This window comes from Neovison vison, chromosome 8, assembly GCF_020171115.1.
Source record: "Neovison vison isolate M4711 chromosome 8, ASM_NN_V1, whole genome shotgun sequence".
Classification (NCBI taxonomy): Eukaryota; Metazoa; Chordata; class Mammalia; order Carnivora; family Mustelidae; genus Neogale; species Neogale vison.
The window spans coordinates 108,990,633-109,003,995 of record NC_058098.1 but is presented as its reverse complement, the minus strand read 5'-3'; the positions used below and the strand labels follow the sequence as shown (position 1 = coordinate 109,003,995).

The window sequence follows — 13,363 nt, the reverse complement described above, 5'->3', positions numbered from 1 at the left end:
TGTAAAGAGAATAGCATCTTGTAAAGATACAGACTAGGGGATAAAAGTACGAAAAATTAGTAGCAAGATGAGTGGCCAGTGGGGATGGTTTTGTACTGTAGTAAGGGTTTGGATCTTCCAGAATTAGGACTTGATTGAAGTCATGATGTCTAAGACGGACATCCTTTCTTGCTGTTTCCCTCCTGGGTGTTGCTGTCGTTTTTAATTTATCTAGCCTTAGATACTGAGAGTGGAAATTGCATACGATCAGAAGCTGGGTGATCAGTGGGAGAGAAATATTCTGGCACAATTTCACACTATACCTGAAAAACACTGTTGCTTTTAATACCCAGATCTGATTCCAGATTGGAATGGCTTTCTACTTCTATGTTTTTGTTTTCATAATACCTTCTTTCAGAATGGCCACCATTGGGGCATCTTTAGTCCGCTGTCAATGACTGCATACTCCTGACTCCTAATTGTGAACAGGTTTCTGTTTTTACTATGGGGCTCCCAGCCCAGGAAAGTTGGAGATTGTGTGATGATGGATGTCTGAGCACGCAGGGGACCTGTAGAAAAATCTATGCTTCAATTCTACCTTACAAAAGCACCTTTACATTTTTTTTTTATAATTGGCTTAAAATAGGATAAGCCATCTCCCTCAGGCTAATTTGATTTAGAGATGTTCTTGCCACCTGCTCTTCCTCTGAGCAAACTTCAATTTACCAATATTGTTCCTAAAATCTGATGTCTTCTGTTTTTTCTCTCCATCTTCCATCGCAATAGAATGTTAGCCAGGCACACGTTTAAAGAGTACATTACTCTGCAGGTAGATGGGGCCAAGTGTTCTTATAAATAGGATGTAAGTGGATGTAGTGTATGGCTCCTTAGGACAGCCTTCCTTACAGGACAGCTGGAGTCAAGAGTACGAAGGAATGAACTATTGATCCTCATGACAACAGAGATGGATCTCAAGGGCTTTATGCTGAGTGATAAAAGCCACTCTCAAAATGTTACATACTAGGGGTGCCTGGGTGGCTCAATGGGTTAAAGCCTCTGCCTTCGGCTTGGGTCATGATCCCAGGGTCCTGGGATGGAGCCCCAATTCGGGCTCTTTGCTCAGCGGGGAGCCTGCTTCCTCCTCTCTCTCTCTCTCTCTGCCTGCGTCTGCCTACTTGTGATCTCTGTCCATCAAATAAATAAATAAAATCTTTTTTAAAAAAGCTACATACGGGGACACCTGGGTGGCTCCGTTGTTAAGCGGATGCCTTTGGCTCAGGTCATGATCCCAGGTTCATGGGATCGAGCCCCACATTGGGCTCCCTGCTCAGAGGGAAGCCTGCTTCTCCCTCCCTCTCCCACTCCCCCTGTTTGTGCTCCCTCTCTCACTCTGTCTCTCTCTCTAAAATAAACAAATAAAATCTTAAAAAAAAAAGCTACATACGATATAATCCTCTTTATATGACATTCTGTAAAAGGCAAAACTATGGGTACAGAACAGTAGTCACACTGGGTTGGAATGGGAGAAATGTTATAAAGACTATAAAGGAGCAGCAAAAGGGAATGTTGGGAGCAGTGCACAAACTTACTGGGTTGCTGGGAACCAGAGTTACCCTAACAGTAGTTGACCTCCAGTGGCACCTGAAAACACTCTGGAAGAGTGTTTTGTTAACTTGTTAACAAACTTGTTAAGATATTGATTAACTCTCTTGGGTAACATGTGCATTGTGACATAGGCCTCTGGATCAGGTTCTGTCCTGAATTTAAGAGGACGGATATTTCAGACACTGCAGCAGGCCAATGCCAAAAGGCACACCAGGCACAGAGGGTGCTCCTCAAGATAATCTGAAGCAGTTCCATTTCTCCTAGTTGTGCTAAGTCACAAATGAGATGACATTTTTTTTTCCCATTTGTCCATCCCTTTCCCTTCTTGGTTGCAGAGCACAGAAGAGAACAAACTCCTGGGCCAAAAACCAGGGTTCCCTGGCAGCACCCCCACGCCACCTGCTGGCCCCTCCCCACCCCAGAGGAAGAGGGCTTGCTTTTTGGGCACTTGCTATGCCATCCTGGCCATGTGTGCCACCGTGAGTGCTGGGAAAAAGTGACAGATTGAAAAGCAAGATGGGAAAATGGTGGGTTTTGCCCTGACTTAATGGTTTGTCCCAGAACCCCTAGACAGGGTCTATAAACCACTCAGTCCTCACAAGTCCCCTCTCTGGCTGAGGACTGCCTCCTGAGAGCCATCGTTTTAATATTCAGACCATTTCTACATTTCTTTTAGGTTGTAAATGATACTCGTTTCTGGAGCAGGAAGGAGTCCACATCATTTCTTCGTTGACCCTTCTCTGAACTCAGAGCTTGGAGAAGTGGGAAGAAGGCGGAGAGGCACGGTACGGCGTGTAGAATAGCAGTAAGTAACTAGCAATAAGCCAGCTGTATGTCCTGGGCACTCTGTAAGAGATATGCCTAGAGAGTCTCCTGTAAATCCTTACATGGCAGATTCAGGGTAGGGCCAGACTTCTCTTCTAAACAAATTTCCAGTGGCTTCTGGTTGGACAGCCCCAAACCTGGCTATGGAGCCTAAAATGGAAGTTGCTCTCAGTTCCCAGCTGGTGGTGAGAGCCCGGGAAACCCTCTACCCTGGTCGGTGGCTGACAATGCGGCTCCCAAAGTACTCCCGGCCGGCACCATCAGGACCGTTCTCTCCAGCCGCCACGGCGCTGGCGCCACTCGCCCCGCCCCGCCCCGCGGACCCGCCCCGGACGCTCGCTTGTTTGACCCCCCCGCCCCAGGCGGCTCATCTGCGCAGGCTCGGGACGGTCCGGACTTAGGGGCTGGGGCCGGGGCCGGGAAGGGCTTTACTCTTTGTGGGATCCGTGACTTCGGGCGCGTGGGCTTATCGCGGGCACCGCGCCCCAGCCCGTGACAGAGTTGGGAGTGCTCTTCCGCCTGCCCGCCTGCCAGGGGCTATGGGGGCCTAGAGCTAGGGGACAGAGTTGCAGGGCCGGTCCGTGTCCCTGTGAGGCTCTCTCCCGAATCCCTGCGGTCTTAGGGCCGCGGAGGCGCACTGACCCCCGAGGTCGCAGGCGTGGCTACGGACGTACCTCCTGGTAGTATAGTCGTCACTGTGGGTGGGGGTCTGCGAGGGGACTGGGTTCCAAAGCCTGGTCCTGAGAAAGGCGGCGGAGCGGCGCCAGTGCCCCCAGGCCGGGCTCTTGGGTCTGAGAGCGCGCGTGAAAGCGGGCGAACGGCCCCTCCTCGGGCGGCAGAGCTCCGCGCCGGGGCGGCAGTCTGGGTTTGATATCCCTGCTCAGGGCCGTGCGGGTCGACTGGGCGTCACCGCGCGGAGTGGGAATGCCCGGTGTCACCCAGCGTACTCCCTCCTCCCTGAATCGTAGGGAGGACCGCAGGGCTGCGGCCGCAGAACAGAGATTTGGACCTAGTGAAAGGACGTCGCCCCTTAGACCCAGCTATGGACTCCACAGCATCAGGTTTGGCTCTCGAGGGTGCAGAGGGCCAGAAGCCCTTCTGGGGAGTTAGTAGTGGGCCGAGGAGGACGACGACTCTAGAAATAAGCCGGGGACTCCAGTGATGGGGCAGAGCCTGTAACCGTCTTCCCTGTGGCATTTCCTAATTTGCCAGGCCCAGGAGCATGAGGTCCCAGTATCCAGATAACATGGTAAAAGTGGAGGAGATGGCCACAGAAGTCTTCCCAAAGGCCAGAGGAGAGAGTAGCCGGCGGGAGAGGATCTCTTCCTGTGTGGGAGGGAGAGGGTGAACAATATAAAGCTGTGGGGGAGTAGCCCTTGGCCAGAGATCAGAGGGCATTGGGGCCATTTAGAGCCTGCCCTCCCTTTCCTTTATTGCTTCATTGATAAGATTCCTCTAGCTCAACTGTACAAGATTAGCAGTGCACATGAAGGGGGGGTCACCTTCTGTACCACTCTTTCACTAGTGTTTGGGAGGAGGCAATCTAGGTGACCCAGGAGGTTTTAAGCCATTCCTTTGTAAATTTAGAATCTACTGTCCTTCACCAAATGGCATTTTAATTAGACTTTTCTGTCTTCAGTGCCAATGCTCAAGGTCACAAGACTGGCCAATGGCAAAACTGGGCTGCATCTCTGGGACTACCACCCTCTCTGTATTCCTTTATGCCTTGTGTTCTGTAGACCATCAGCACAGGAATTATCTCGAAATTCCTTAGAATTGCAGGCTCTCAGGCCCTACCCTACATTCACTGAATCAGAGTCTGTTTAAGAAGATCCTCAAGAATCCATACACACATTCAAGTTTGAGAAGTGCTGCCCTGTACTGTACCATGCTGCTTGCCACCCATGCTTTTATCGTTGTTGTTAGCTGTGACCACTTATCTGGTATAGTTGATTTTCAGGCTTTAAAAGCAGTAAGGGACAAAACCCTATCATAGAGGGACTTGCAAAGTATGGTTGCAGAGACCTGAGGATGCTTGGGAACTTGCAAGTCAGGAAGAACCAACTTTTCAGCTGGCTTCCCAGGCATGAGGGGAAGGTGTGACTTGCTTTCCCTTAGAGTCCCTATCCCTCTGTGGCCTTGCCCTGGGCCTTGTTTTGTGTTCTTAACCTGTCTTATACCGCAGGCTAGATTTAAAGTTTCTTGGGAGTCTTCTCCACGTTTATATTGTGGATGCCCAGTAAATAACTGTCCAGTGGAGTGGCCAAGCTATGGTGAAACCTAAGTTACCTGCAGCCTGCTGTGGCCTTTGGACATGAAGGGGGCGGGGAGTTTGTGCACTTCTTTCTCATGTGGGATAGCTAGAGGCTGCCACTCAGCTCCCTTTGAACCAGCTCTGTCCCCAGAACCAAGACACACTGACTCTTCAGGGATCTCTAGTGTGGGGAGTCTGGGAGCTGCAAAGGCCATGGGGTTAGTCTTCCTTATGGCTCCTTTTACCTTCCTAGTTCTCCCTTCTCAGGACCCTCCTCTTCCTCCAGAGAGATACCCAGGAGAAAAGGGAACAACCAGTTTATTCCTGAAAGCCAGGTCCCAGGTGAGTTGAGGTTCTCTTCGTTTTTTTCTCAAATGACTGAACTACGGACGTCTTTGCCCTCTTTTCCCTGGAGCCCCTTTGTTCAATGCCAAGGGGAACTGACCCCAATTCCTGCTCTGTAGGAGCCTGAGCCCATCAGGGTGGATGCTGGCCTCCCTGGCCCTTTCCAGGGCCCTCTCCTCTCTGCTCTGTATGTACTCACTCAGATCCTTTGGTTTATTTCTGTCATGAGCACTGCAGTGAGTACCAAGTAATGTGAGAGAGCCCTGGCCTTGAAAGAATGTCACTACCACAGAAGGGAGAGGACTCTGGTACCTAGGATGCAGCCTCAGCCACAGTAAGGATATGCATGATTTAATAACAGATGGGAGTGTCATGGATAGGCCTTTCGTTCAAAGTTTAGTAAAAGGAAAAATCAGCCTGTGCTGGAGAGGCTGGGGGAAGGCTCTTGGAGAAGAGGGACAAGGTTCTGAGGGTATAAACAGGTGGGGAAGCCATTTGAGTCTATGTCCCTGTTCAGATGTTATCTTCGTGGATCAGTGAGGAGATAGACTTAATGCACTACTTCCTTGCTGGAAGATGCACCTGACTTCTCTATGCATTGTTTTTGCCAACTGTAAAATGAAGATGGTAATCATGTTAATGATAAAGATGAAAGCCGTAATAGCCCTTATGTACTGAGAACTAAATATGTATCAGGAACTATTCTACACAGTTTACTTGAACTAACTCATTTCATCTTTCAAACATTCTCATTTTGAAGAATGGCATCTAAGGCACAGAGAGGCAACTGAGAAAGCCAAGGCAGAGAGAGATAAGGTAACTTGTTTATGGTTATCTGGCTCATAAGGAAGGCATTCTAGTTTCAGATCTGGGTTGTCTGGCTCTGAGATCTTAACCACTCAGTAATGCAGCTAGCTCATATCATTGCTGCCATCTTCTGGCAAATGGTAACTGCTTAGTCCTTGTGAGCTGCAGTTGTGATGGGGGTAGAAGGGATAATGGTGACTGACTCCAGAAGTGCCTTCAGGGTTGGCTACAGTGGTCCGGAGAACCAAGTGGAGGGCTGTGGATGCCAGACTGCATGGCTTCCTAGCATGGATGCCAAGGTGATACCATCTTGGTACTACCTAAATGATAGTTTCATGTATTCTAGCTTAATGATAGATATTGTGTTTAATTTTCTAGCAACTGGGGGAAATCCCAACCAGTATGGAAATCTCACAAATAACTAGTAGTGTAATAGAGTTTAAACCTCTTTGGCCTTGATGTACCCATTCAGAGGTATATCAGAGAGCTTAATCTAATTATACCGTGGTGACAGTGGCCTATAGATCTCAATGGTCCATAGTAACAAAGGTGTATTTCTTCTCTGTTACGTATCAGTAGTGGACTGGCTGTGACTGCTCCACACCCTCTTTGCTCTGGGATTTAGGCTGAAGGATTAATCCTCCTCTGGGATAGGTTATGTGGCAGGGAGAAATGCAATGTCAGAGCCAGGAGATGGTTCTTCTGGCTTCTGCCCAGAAAGGACATGTGTTGCTTCTACCCACAATCCATTGGCTGAAGCAAGTCATGTGGCCAAGCCTAATGTCAGTGAGATGGGAAATATAAGCCTCCCATAGTGAGGGGCACCAGGGGAAGGGCAGTGACTATTCTGAACAACTAATGAGTTTACCACGGTCTGTTTTCTTAAAAAAATTCACTCGCCTTCCTCCACACAAATTCCCTCCCCAAGAGATAACCCAAAAGCTCCATTTAGTTACCTAGTAGGAACATCAAGATCAAAGTCCTGAATGGGGGGATGGCCTCAACATCAGGTCTGGATGTTTCTCCTCTGGATCTGGAGACCTATGAACTAAAAGGACAAACTGCCCAAAATCCATATATCCAACGTATAGTTGGATATCCATATATCCAACGTGCTTAACCACAGTAAGAAACCCCTATTCAAAACAGGGAAGCAAGGGAGAAGCCCAGCAGTCTCAGGTCCATAACCGTTAAGATATTCCACTTGGCAGACTTGGTGAGAACCACTGATCTTGGGACTGGGAAGTCTTTTGGTTCTGTCTGGGTTCTCTTCCCCGGGTGGAGCTCCTGAGTCCCATGTTTTCCTTAGCTCTTGGCTCTGCCCCACAAGTTCCTTTTGCAGTATCCTCCTTGGTCACATAGGAGATGATACTGGAGAATAAACTCACTTGAGGGTTAGGCAGCTTTTTCATCCTGCCTGAGTAGGTTGATGGCCCAAGAATTTTTTCAAGTCAGGGACGTTCAGTGTAACTCTCTAAATGTAATCAGCTTTTAATGTATTAGCTTTCTGTCATTTCCATGTGTCAAGTTTTACCCACAGTTCTTTTTAAAATATACCTTTCTTTAGGCTTAATTGTGGAGCTTTGAGGGTTTTTCTTAGGACAGCCATTCTTTTAGACAGTAAGCAGTTTGGTTGCCCTAAAGATATTCTAGGAGCCATCTGGAATTATTCAGAGGTTTAAACAAAAGGTTTGATTACCACACTCATAATTTGGTCCTTCCTTAGGTTGAGTTTTAATCATCCTTTGTCACTGCAAAAGCCTTATCTACATTGTCTCTGACCAATTGGAAAGGAGAACTGGCTTAATCTCTAACTCTCCAAGTCCTGGAATTTCAAGACACGTTCTTTTGCCTTCCATTTTTATTTTGTAAACTCACAAACTCTTAAGCTCATTTTTTTCTTGTAATATTTTGTCAGATTCTGCCGGTAACAACCAGCTCACACTACTGATGTTTCGGCCTCTTCTTGTAACATCACAAGTTCATGCTTACGTTGTTCATCTTTGCAGTTACTGCCGATAACAGTTTTAGCACACAGTTCACCATCAAATCATGTAGGTTGCCATCTTACCAGTAGGTTTCTTTACTACTGGCCCTGAAGCCAAAGTCAGATATTTTAGGCTTTTTGCTGTGGCAGAACCCTACACTAAGTACTAGTTTCTTAATGAGCCGGTTTAGGCTAGTTATGCTGTAATAACAACAGCAAACTCTCAAAGACTTATACCAACAAAGGTTTATATCTTGCCTGCATTGCCTGTTTTACATCCCATTTGTGAAAGCAGATTATTTGACTACCCCTGCGTTATTGGGGCAGGGAACTCAATCCTGTAGGGAGAGCCAGTGATTATTTTGAACAAATAATATAATCTATCACAAGATGTTACTATAGCAGTGAGTTTTCCATATTTGACTATTTTGGACTGACTTTCATGTTAATGTAAAATTTTACTTTGACTTATTTTATGGAATCAATGCCTAAATGGGATTTGATTTCTAAATATATTTTGGGAAAAGTAACAGGGATTTAACAGTCAGATGGGAGGTGTTCTGACTGTTGTTACAGAGGATGACAGGAGATTGTCTTTAAAATCATAGGCCACAAGTTTCAAAAATAGTTGGAGACTGTTGATACTAGTGCATCTGAGAATGCAAAACAGGGGCCTCTGGGTGGCACAGTTGGTTAAGTGTCCAACTATTGGTTTGGGCTCAGGTCATGATCTCGGGGTCTTGGGATGGTGCCCCATGTCAGGCTCCAAGCTCAGTGAGGAGTCTGCTGGAGTTTCTCTCTCCTCTCTCTGTGCCCCTCCCACACTCACTCATGCTCCCTCTCAAAAAAGTAAATGCATCTTAAGAAAAAAGGAATGCAAAACATATTAGTCTGTTACTTCTAGTTGATTCTAATTGAATGCAACTATGTGGAAAATGGAAGAAATGAATTTAATTTACCTCCCTTATTTAAGCAGACTGTCTCTGTAGGCCTGAGATCTTGAGATCCTTATCTATCTATCTATCTATCTATAATAAGCAGCGTGATACTGACAAGTCGGCATCAGTGGGTAAGATCCAAGTAGTAACAATAATACAATCCCTGGAGCAGCTTAAAATATTTTGGGGATGACAAGACCCAAAACTGGGTATTGGTGGGGCGCCTGGGTGGCTCAGTGGGTTAAAGCCTCTGCCTTCGGCTCAGGTCAAATCCCGAGATCAAGCCCTGCATCAAGCTCTCTGCTCAGCAGGGAGCCTGCTAACCTTCCCTCCACTATCTCTGCCTGCCTCTCTGCCTACTTATAATCTCTGTCTGTCAAATAAATAAAATCTAAAAAAATCCAAACAAACAAACAAAAAACACTGGGCATTGGGATAGCTAGGAACTCTTGGAATCCCTTCTACATCCTAAGGTTTTACTCAGACATCCACCCACTCTTCTCCCTGGGGCTGCTAGTGTGTTCCCTTAGGGTACAAGAGTATTTTCTATGTTTCAGGATCTGATGACATTCGAGGATGTAGCTGTGGAATTCACCCAGTGGGAATGGGGACAGCTGGACCCTGCTCAAAAGGACCTATACAGGGTAGTGATGCTGGAGAACTTCAAGAACCTGGCCTCTCTGGGTGAGCTCAGCTCCTCCAAAGCCCAAAGCCTGCCTGTCAGGCCTGCCATCTTTATTTCATTGGTGTTTAAAAGCTTGGGGTTTCTAGGCCTGTTTGCTGAGTTTTGCCCTGGGGTTATGGAATTAGGCATTTACATTGACCTTGGGGTCCTAATTCCTAGAAAAAGTTATGCTCCATATGAAGTTTTATGATTCTGCTCCCAATATTTTACAGTGCCTATTCTTTGGAGGCTTTCTACACCTACAGTCTGATCTCCCCCAGAGAGACCTAGAGCCAAAGCCTTTGCCTCTAACATACAGAGTCATGGTCCTTTTCCTTCTCTACCATCAGGGCTTCCAGTGGCTAAACCATATGTCATCTCCCAGTTGGAGAAAGGGAAAGAACCCTGTGTATTAGAGGGAGAAATCTCAACAGGTGAGTGAATGAGAACTAAGCAACATCACACATAATAAGGACCAGCCATGGGTGAGAAATTGCCCTGAACCCTTGCTCACGGGGGTCTCCTTTGAGAAGGTAAGACCACTTGTCAGGAGCTCTCCACTGCAGTATTTTGAATATTCTCGGGCTTTTGTAATTATGTCTGGTGTCAGAAAGAAGAGATGCTCATTTTCTTCTCTAGTATTTATACTTTGGAACCCATCTCTGCCCACCCTTTCTGGGTTCTTGGTACCACTCAGCATCACTAGATGTCATATGGAGATGTTGGATGGAATCAAAGGATTGACAGTTGTAAATGGCCAGGCCCTCCTTTGCCAGCAGGGTTAAGAGAGTTAGTGAAAGACCAAACAGTAGAGTAGCCTAGAAATTAAAGGGTTACAGGCAAGGACAGATGGTAGATGTCAAGAAGATCAAGGTAGAGACATTTCATGCTTAATCAAGCTGAGCTTCAACAGAGGTGGTTCCAGGAACAAAAATTACTCCTTACTGTCTACTGATGTCACCTCTTTGAGACCACGTGTTCCTAGGTAACTTGAGAATACCTGATGAACCTCACTTTTTGGAGCAGAATTCTGGACTCAAGCTCTTCTGCCTGCCATGTGTAACTAAGGCACAATGGAGGAAGGTGACAGTCTGTGCCAGTATCAATCTCAGGTAGAATCATAGCCCTGGGTCAGAGATAAATCTCAGGAAATAAGTGCTCATATCCTGGGAGCACAGGCTGGGCTTCATTAAAGGAGCCTAGAACAGACATCAGGGAGTGAAGTTGCTAATCTCTGCTATATTCATATTTTCTTGATCTTTTTTTCCTTCTAGAATGAGAGCAAGGGTGTGACCTCTGGATCTAGTCTTGACAGTGCTCTACAAACATGGCTGTGTTTCAGAATCTCTCAGGGAGCCTGTTAAAGATCCAGATCTCCAGGGGCCACATGAGACCTACTGACTCAGAATATGGCTCCTGGGAGCACTGGAATCAGTAATCATCTACCTCTTCAGAAGTGTTACTATTATTACATTAGTTTTCTGTTATTGCTGAAACAAACGAATACAAACTTAATGACTTTAAACACAAGTTTAGTTATGGTTCATAGGTCAGAAATCTGGCATGGATCTCACAAAAGAGTCAGGAGAGGTGTGTTCCTTTCTGGAGTTGCTAGGGGAGATTCTGTTTTCTGTCATTTGAGTTGTTGGCAGAACCAATTCTTGGAGTTGTGAAACTGAGATCCCTGTTTTCTTGCTGGCTGTCAACTGAGAAATACTTCCAGCTTCTAGAGACTGCTACATTCCTTGGCTCATGGTACCCTTACTCCATCTTCAAAGCCAGAAATGGTGGGCTGAGTCATTCTCACACATCTCTCTGACCCAGCCAGGAAATGTTCTCTGATTTTAATTAAGGACTTATGTGATTAGATTGAGCCCATCTGAATAATCCAGGATAATCTCCCCATCTAAAGCTTTGGACCCTTAATCATATCTGCAAAGTCCTTTTTGCCATGTAAGACAACACATTTACAAGTTCTTGGGATTAGAGCATGGATGTCTTTGGGGGAGAATTATTTTGCCTGTCACAATTATATACTATAGCATATTACTGAGGTGCTGAGGGGACTTTGTGGAGGACATCTTCCTATCCTCTTCTCATCTTTATGTTAGATTTACCTTCTGTACTGGAATCCAAACGATATTTTTTTAGATTTTCCTAATCTCCATTCAGTAATTTATCACCTCTTGATAACTCCAAAACCTTCTTCAGATATACACTATACTTGAAAGAAACTGTACACATCTCAGGTATTTTAAAGCTTCATTACCTTACATCCATTATAGGACTTTACTTCCTCTGGGCACATGGAACAGTTAATTTGAGAATGTCTTGTCTTTTTTTTTTTTCCCCCTCCTCTCAGACTGGGAGAAAAGGCCTAAAGCTAAGGAATCCGTACTGAATCAGGGAATTTCTAAAGAAGAATTACTCCAGATAGCATCAGTGGAAAAATACATCAGAGATGAATTCTGCTTCTGCAAACTGAAAGCAACCTGTGGTTGTGATGACCAATTAGAAATACAACCAAAAATCCAGGCGAGACATCTGAAAAGAATGCCAATCTCTCACAAATCTACCACCCTTAAGATAGATCATGAACGGAGTGAATTTGGGAGAAGTTTAGACCTAAGATCAGTCCTTGTTAACCAATGCAGTGTTCCTATAGAAGGAGCCTATAAATGTGACACAGAATTCAGACAGACTTCAGGGAGAAATAACTCCCAGAGAAGCCATCCAGGAAAGAAACCTTGTACATGTAATGAATGTGGGAAGTCTTTCCATTTCCAGTCAGAGCTGAGGCGCCATCAGAGATGTCACACTGGAGAAAAGCCCTATGAATGCAGTGAATGTGGAAGAGCCTTTGGTCATATTTCATCCCTTATTAAACATCAGAGAACTCATACTGGAGAAAAGCCCTATGAATGCAGTGAATGTGGGAGAGCTTTCAGCCAGAGTTCATCTCTTGTTTTACATTACAGATTTCATACTGGGGAGAAACCCTACAAATGTAATGAATGTGGAAGAGCCTTTGGTCATACTTCATCTCTTATTAAACATCAGAGAACTCACACTGGAGAAAAGCCCTATGAATGCAGGGAATGTGGGAGAACCTTCAGCCAGAGTTCATCTCTCATCGTACATTACAGATTTCATACTGGAGAGAAACCTTACAAATGTAATAAATGTGGGCGAGCCTTCAGCCAGAGTTCATCTCTCACTCAACATTACAGATTTCATACTGGAGAGAAACCTTACAAATGTAATGAATGTGGGAGAGCCTTTGCTCATACTGCATCCCTTATTAAACATCAGAAAAGTCATGCTGGAAAAAAAGCCATATGAATTCAGTCAATGTAGGAAGGCTTTCAGATGCAGCCCACAGAGTTTTCATATGACACACCCTGGAGAAAGATCCTGTATGTGTAATGTATGTGGGAAGACTTGGTTGGAAGACCTGTCTTATTCAACATCAGACCGTACATGCTAAAGAAAGGCTCTTTCGATGTCAAAAGAGAAGGTGGGCTTTCTGTCACACCTCGCCCTTTATCAAACACCAGAGGATCCATATTAGTGAGAAACCAAGTAGATGTGATCGATCTGGAGAGGCTTTTGTCAGAGGACACATATTATTCAACAGCAGACAGTTTCTACTGGCAAGAAGCCTGATCAATGCACTGTGTGTGGCACAGCCTTCAGTCACATACTATTCAGAAACTAAGTAAGTAAGTAAATAAATAAATATCAGATAACTCAAGTGTGGTAAAAGCAATCTGTGATACTCTCTTACTAAGCACCAAGAACACTTAGAAAAGTCTTTGAAAGCAATAAAGGTGGGAGGGCCTTTTAGAGCTCATCTCTCAATAAACATCAGAGAATTTATTTTTGAGAAAAACACTATGGAAATAGTGAATGTGGGAGAATCTTCAGCCAAACCTCTTTCATTTGCAAAAATCAGTGAA

General features: G+C 45.4%; 1 protein-coding gene across 1 annotated transcript; it reads left to right on the top strand.

Moving 5' to 3' along the window:
• Nucleotides 1-4,713: 4,713 nt before the first annotated feature.
• Nucleotides 4,714-12,845, top strand: ZNF514 (zinc finger protein 514). Its single transcript, XM_044261647.1, has 4 exons — nt 4,714-5,005; nt 9,298-9,424; nt 9,755-9,838; nt 11,767-12,845. The coding sequence occupies exons 1-4, from the start codon at nt 4,724-4,726 to the stop codon at nt 12,744-12,746; spliced, it is 1,473 nt and encodes a 490-aa protein (XP_044117582.1). The 5' UTR covers nt 4,714-4,723; the 3' UTR covers nt 12,747-12,845.
• Nucleotides 12,846-13,363: the final 518 nt, after the last annotated feature.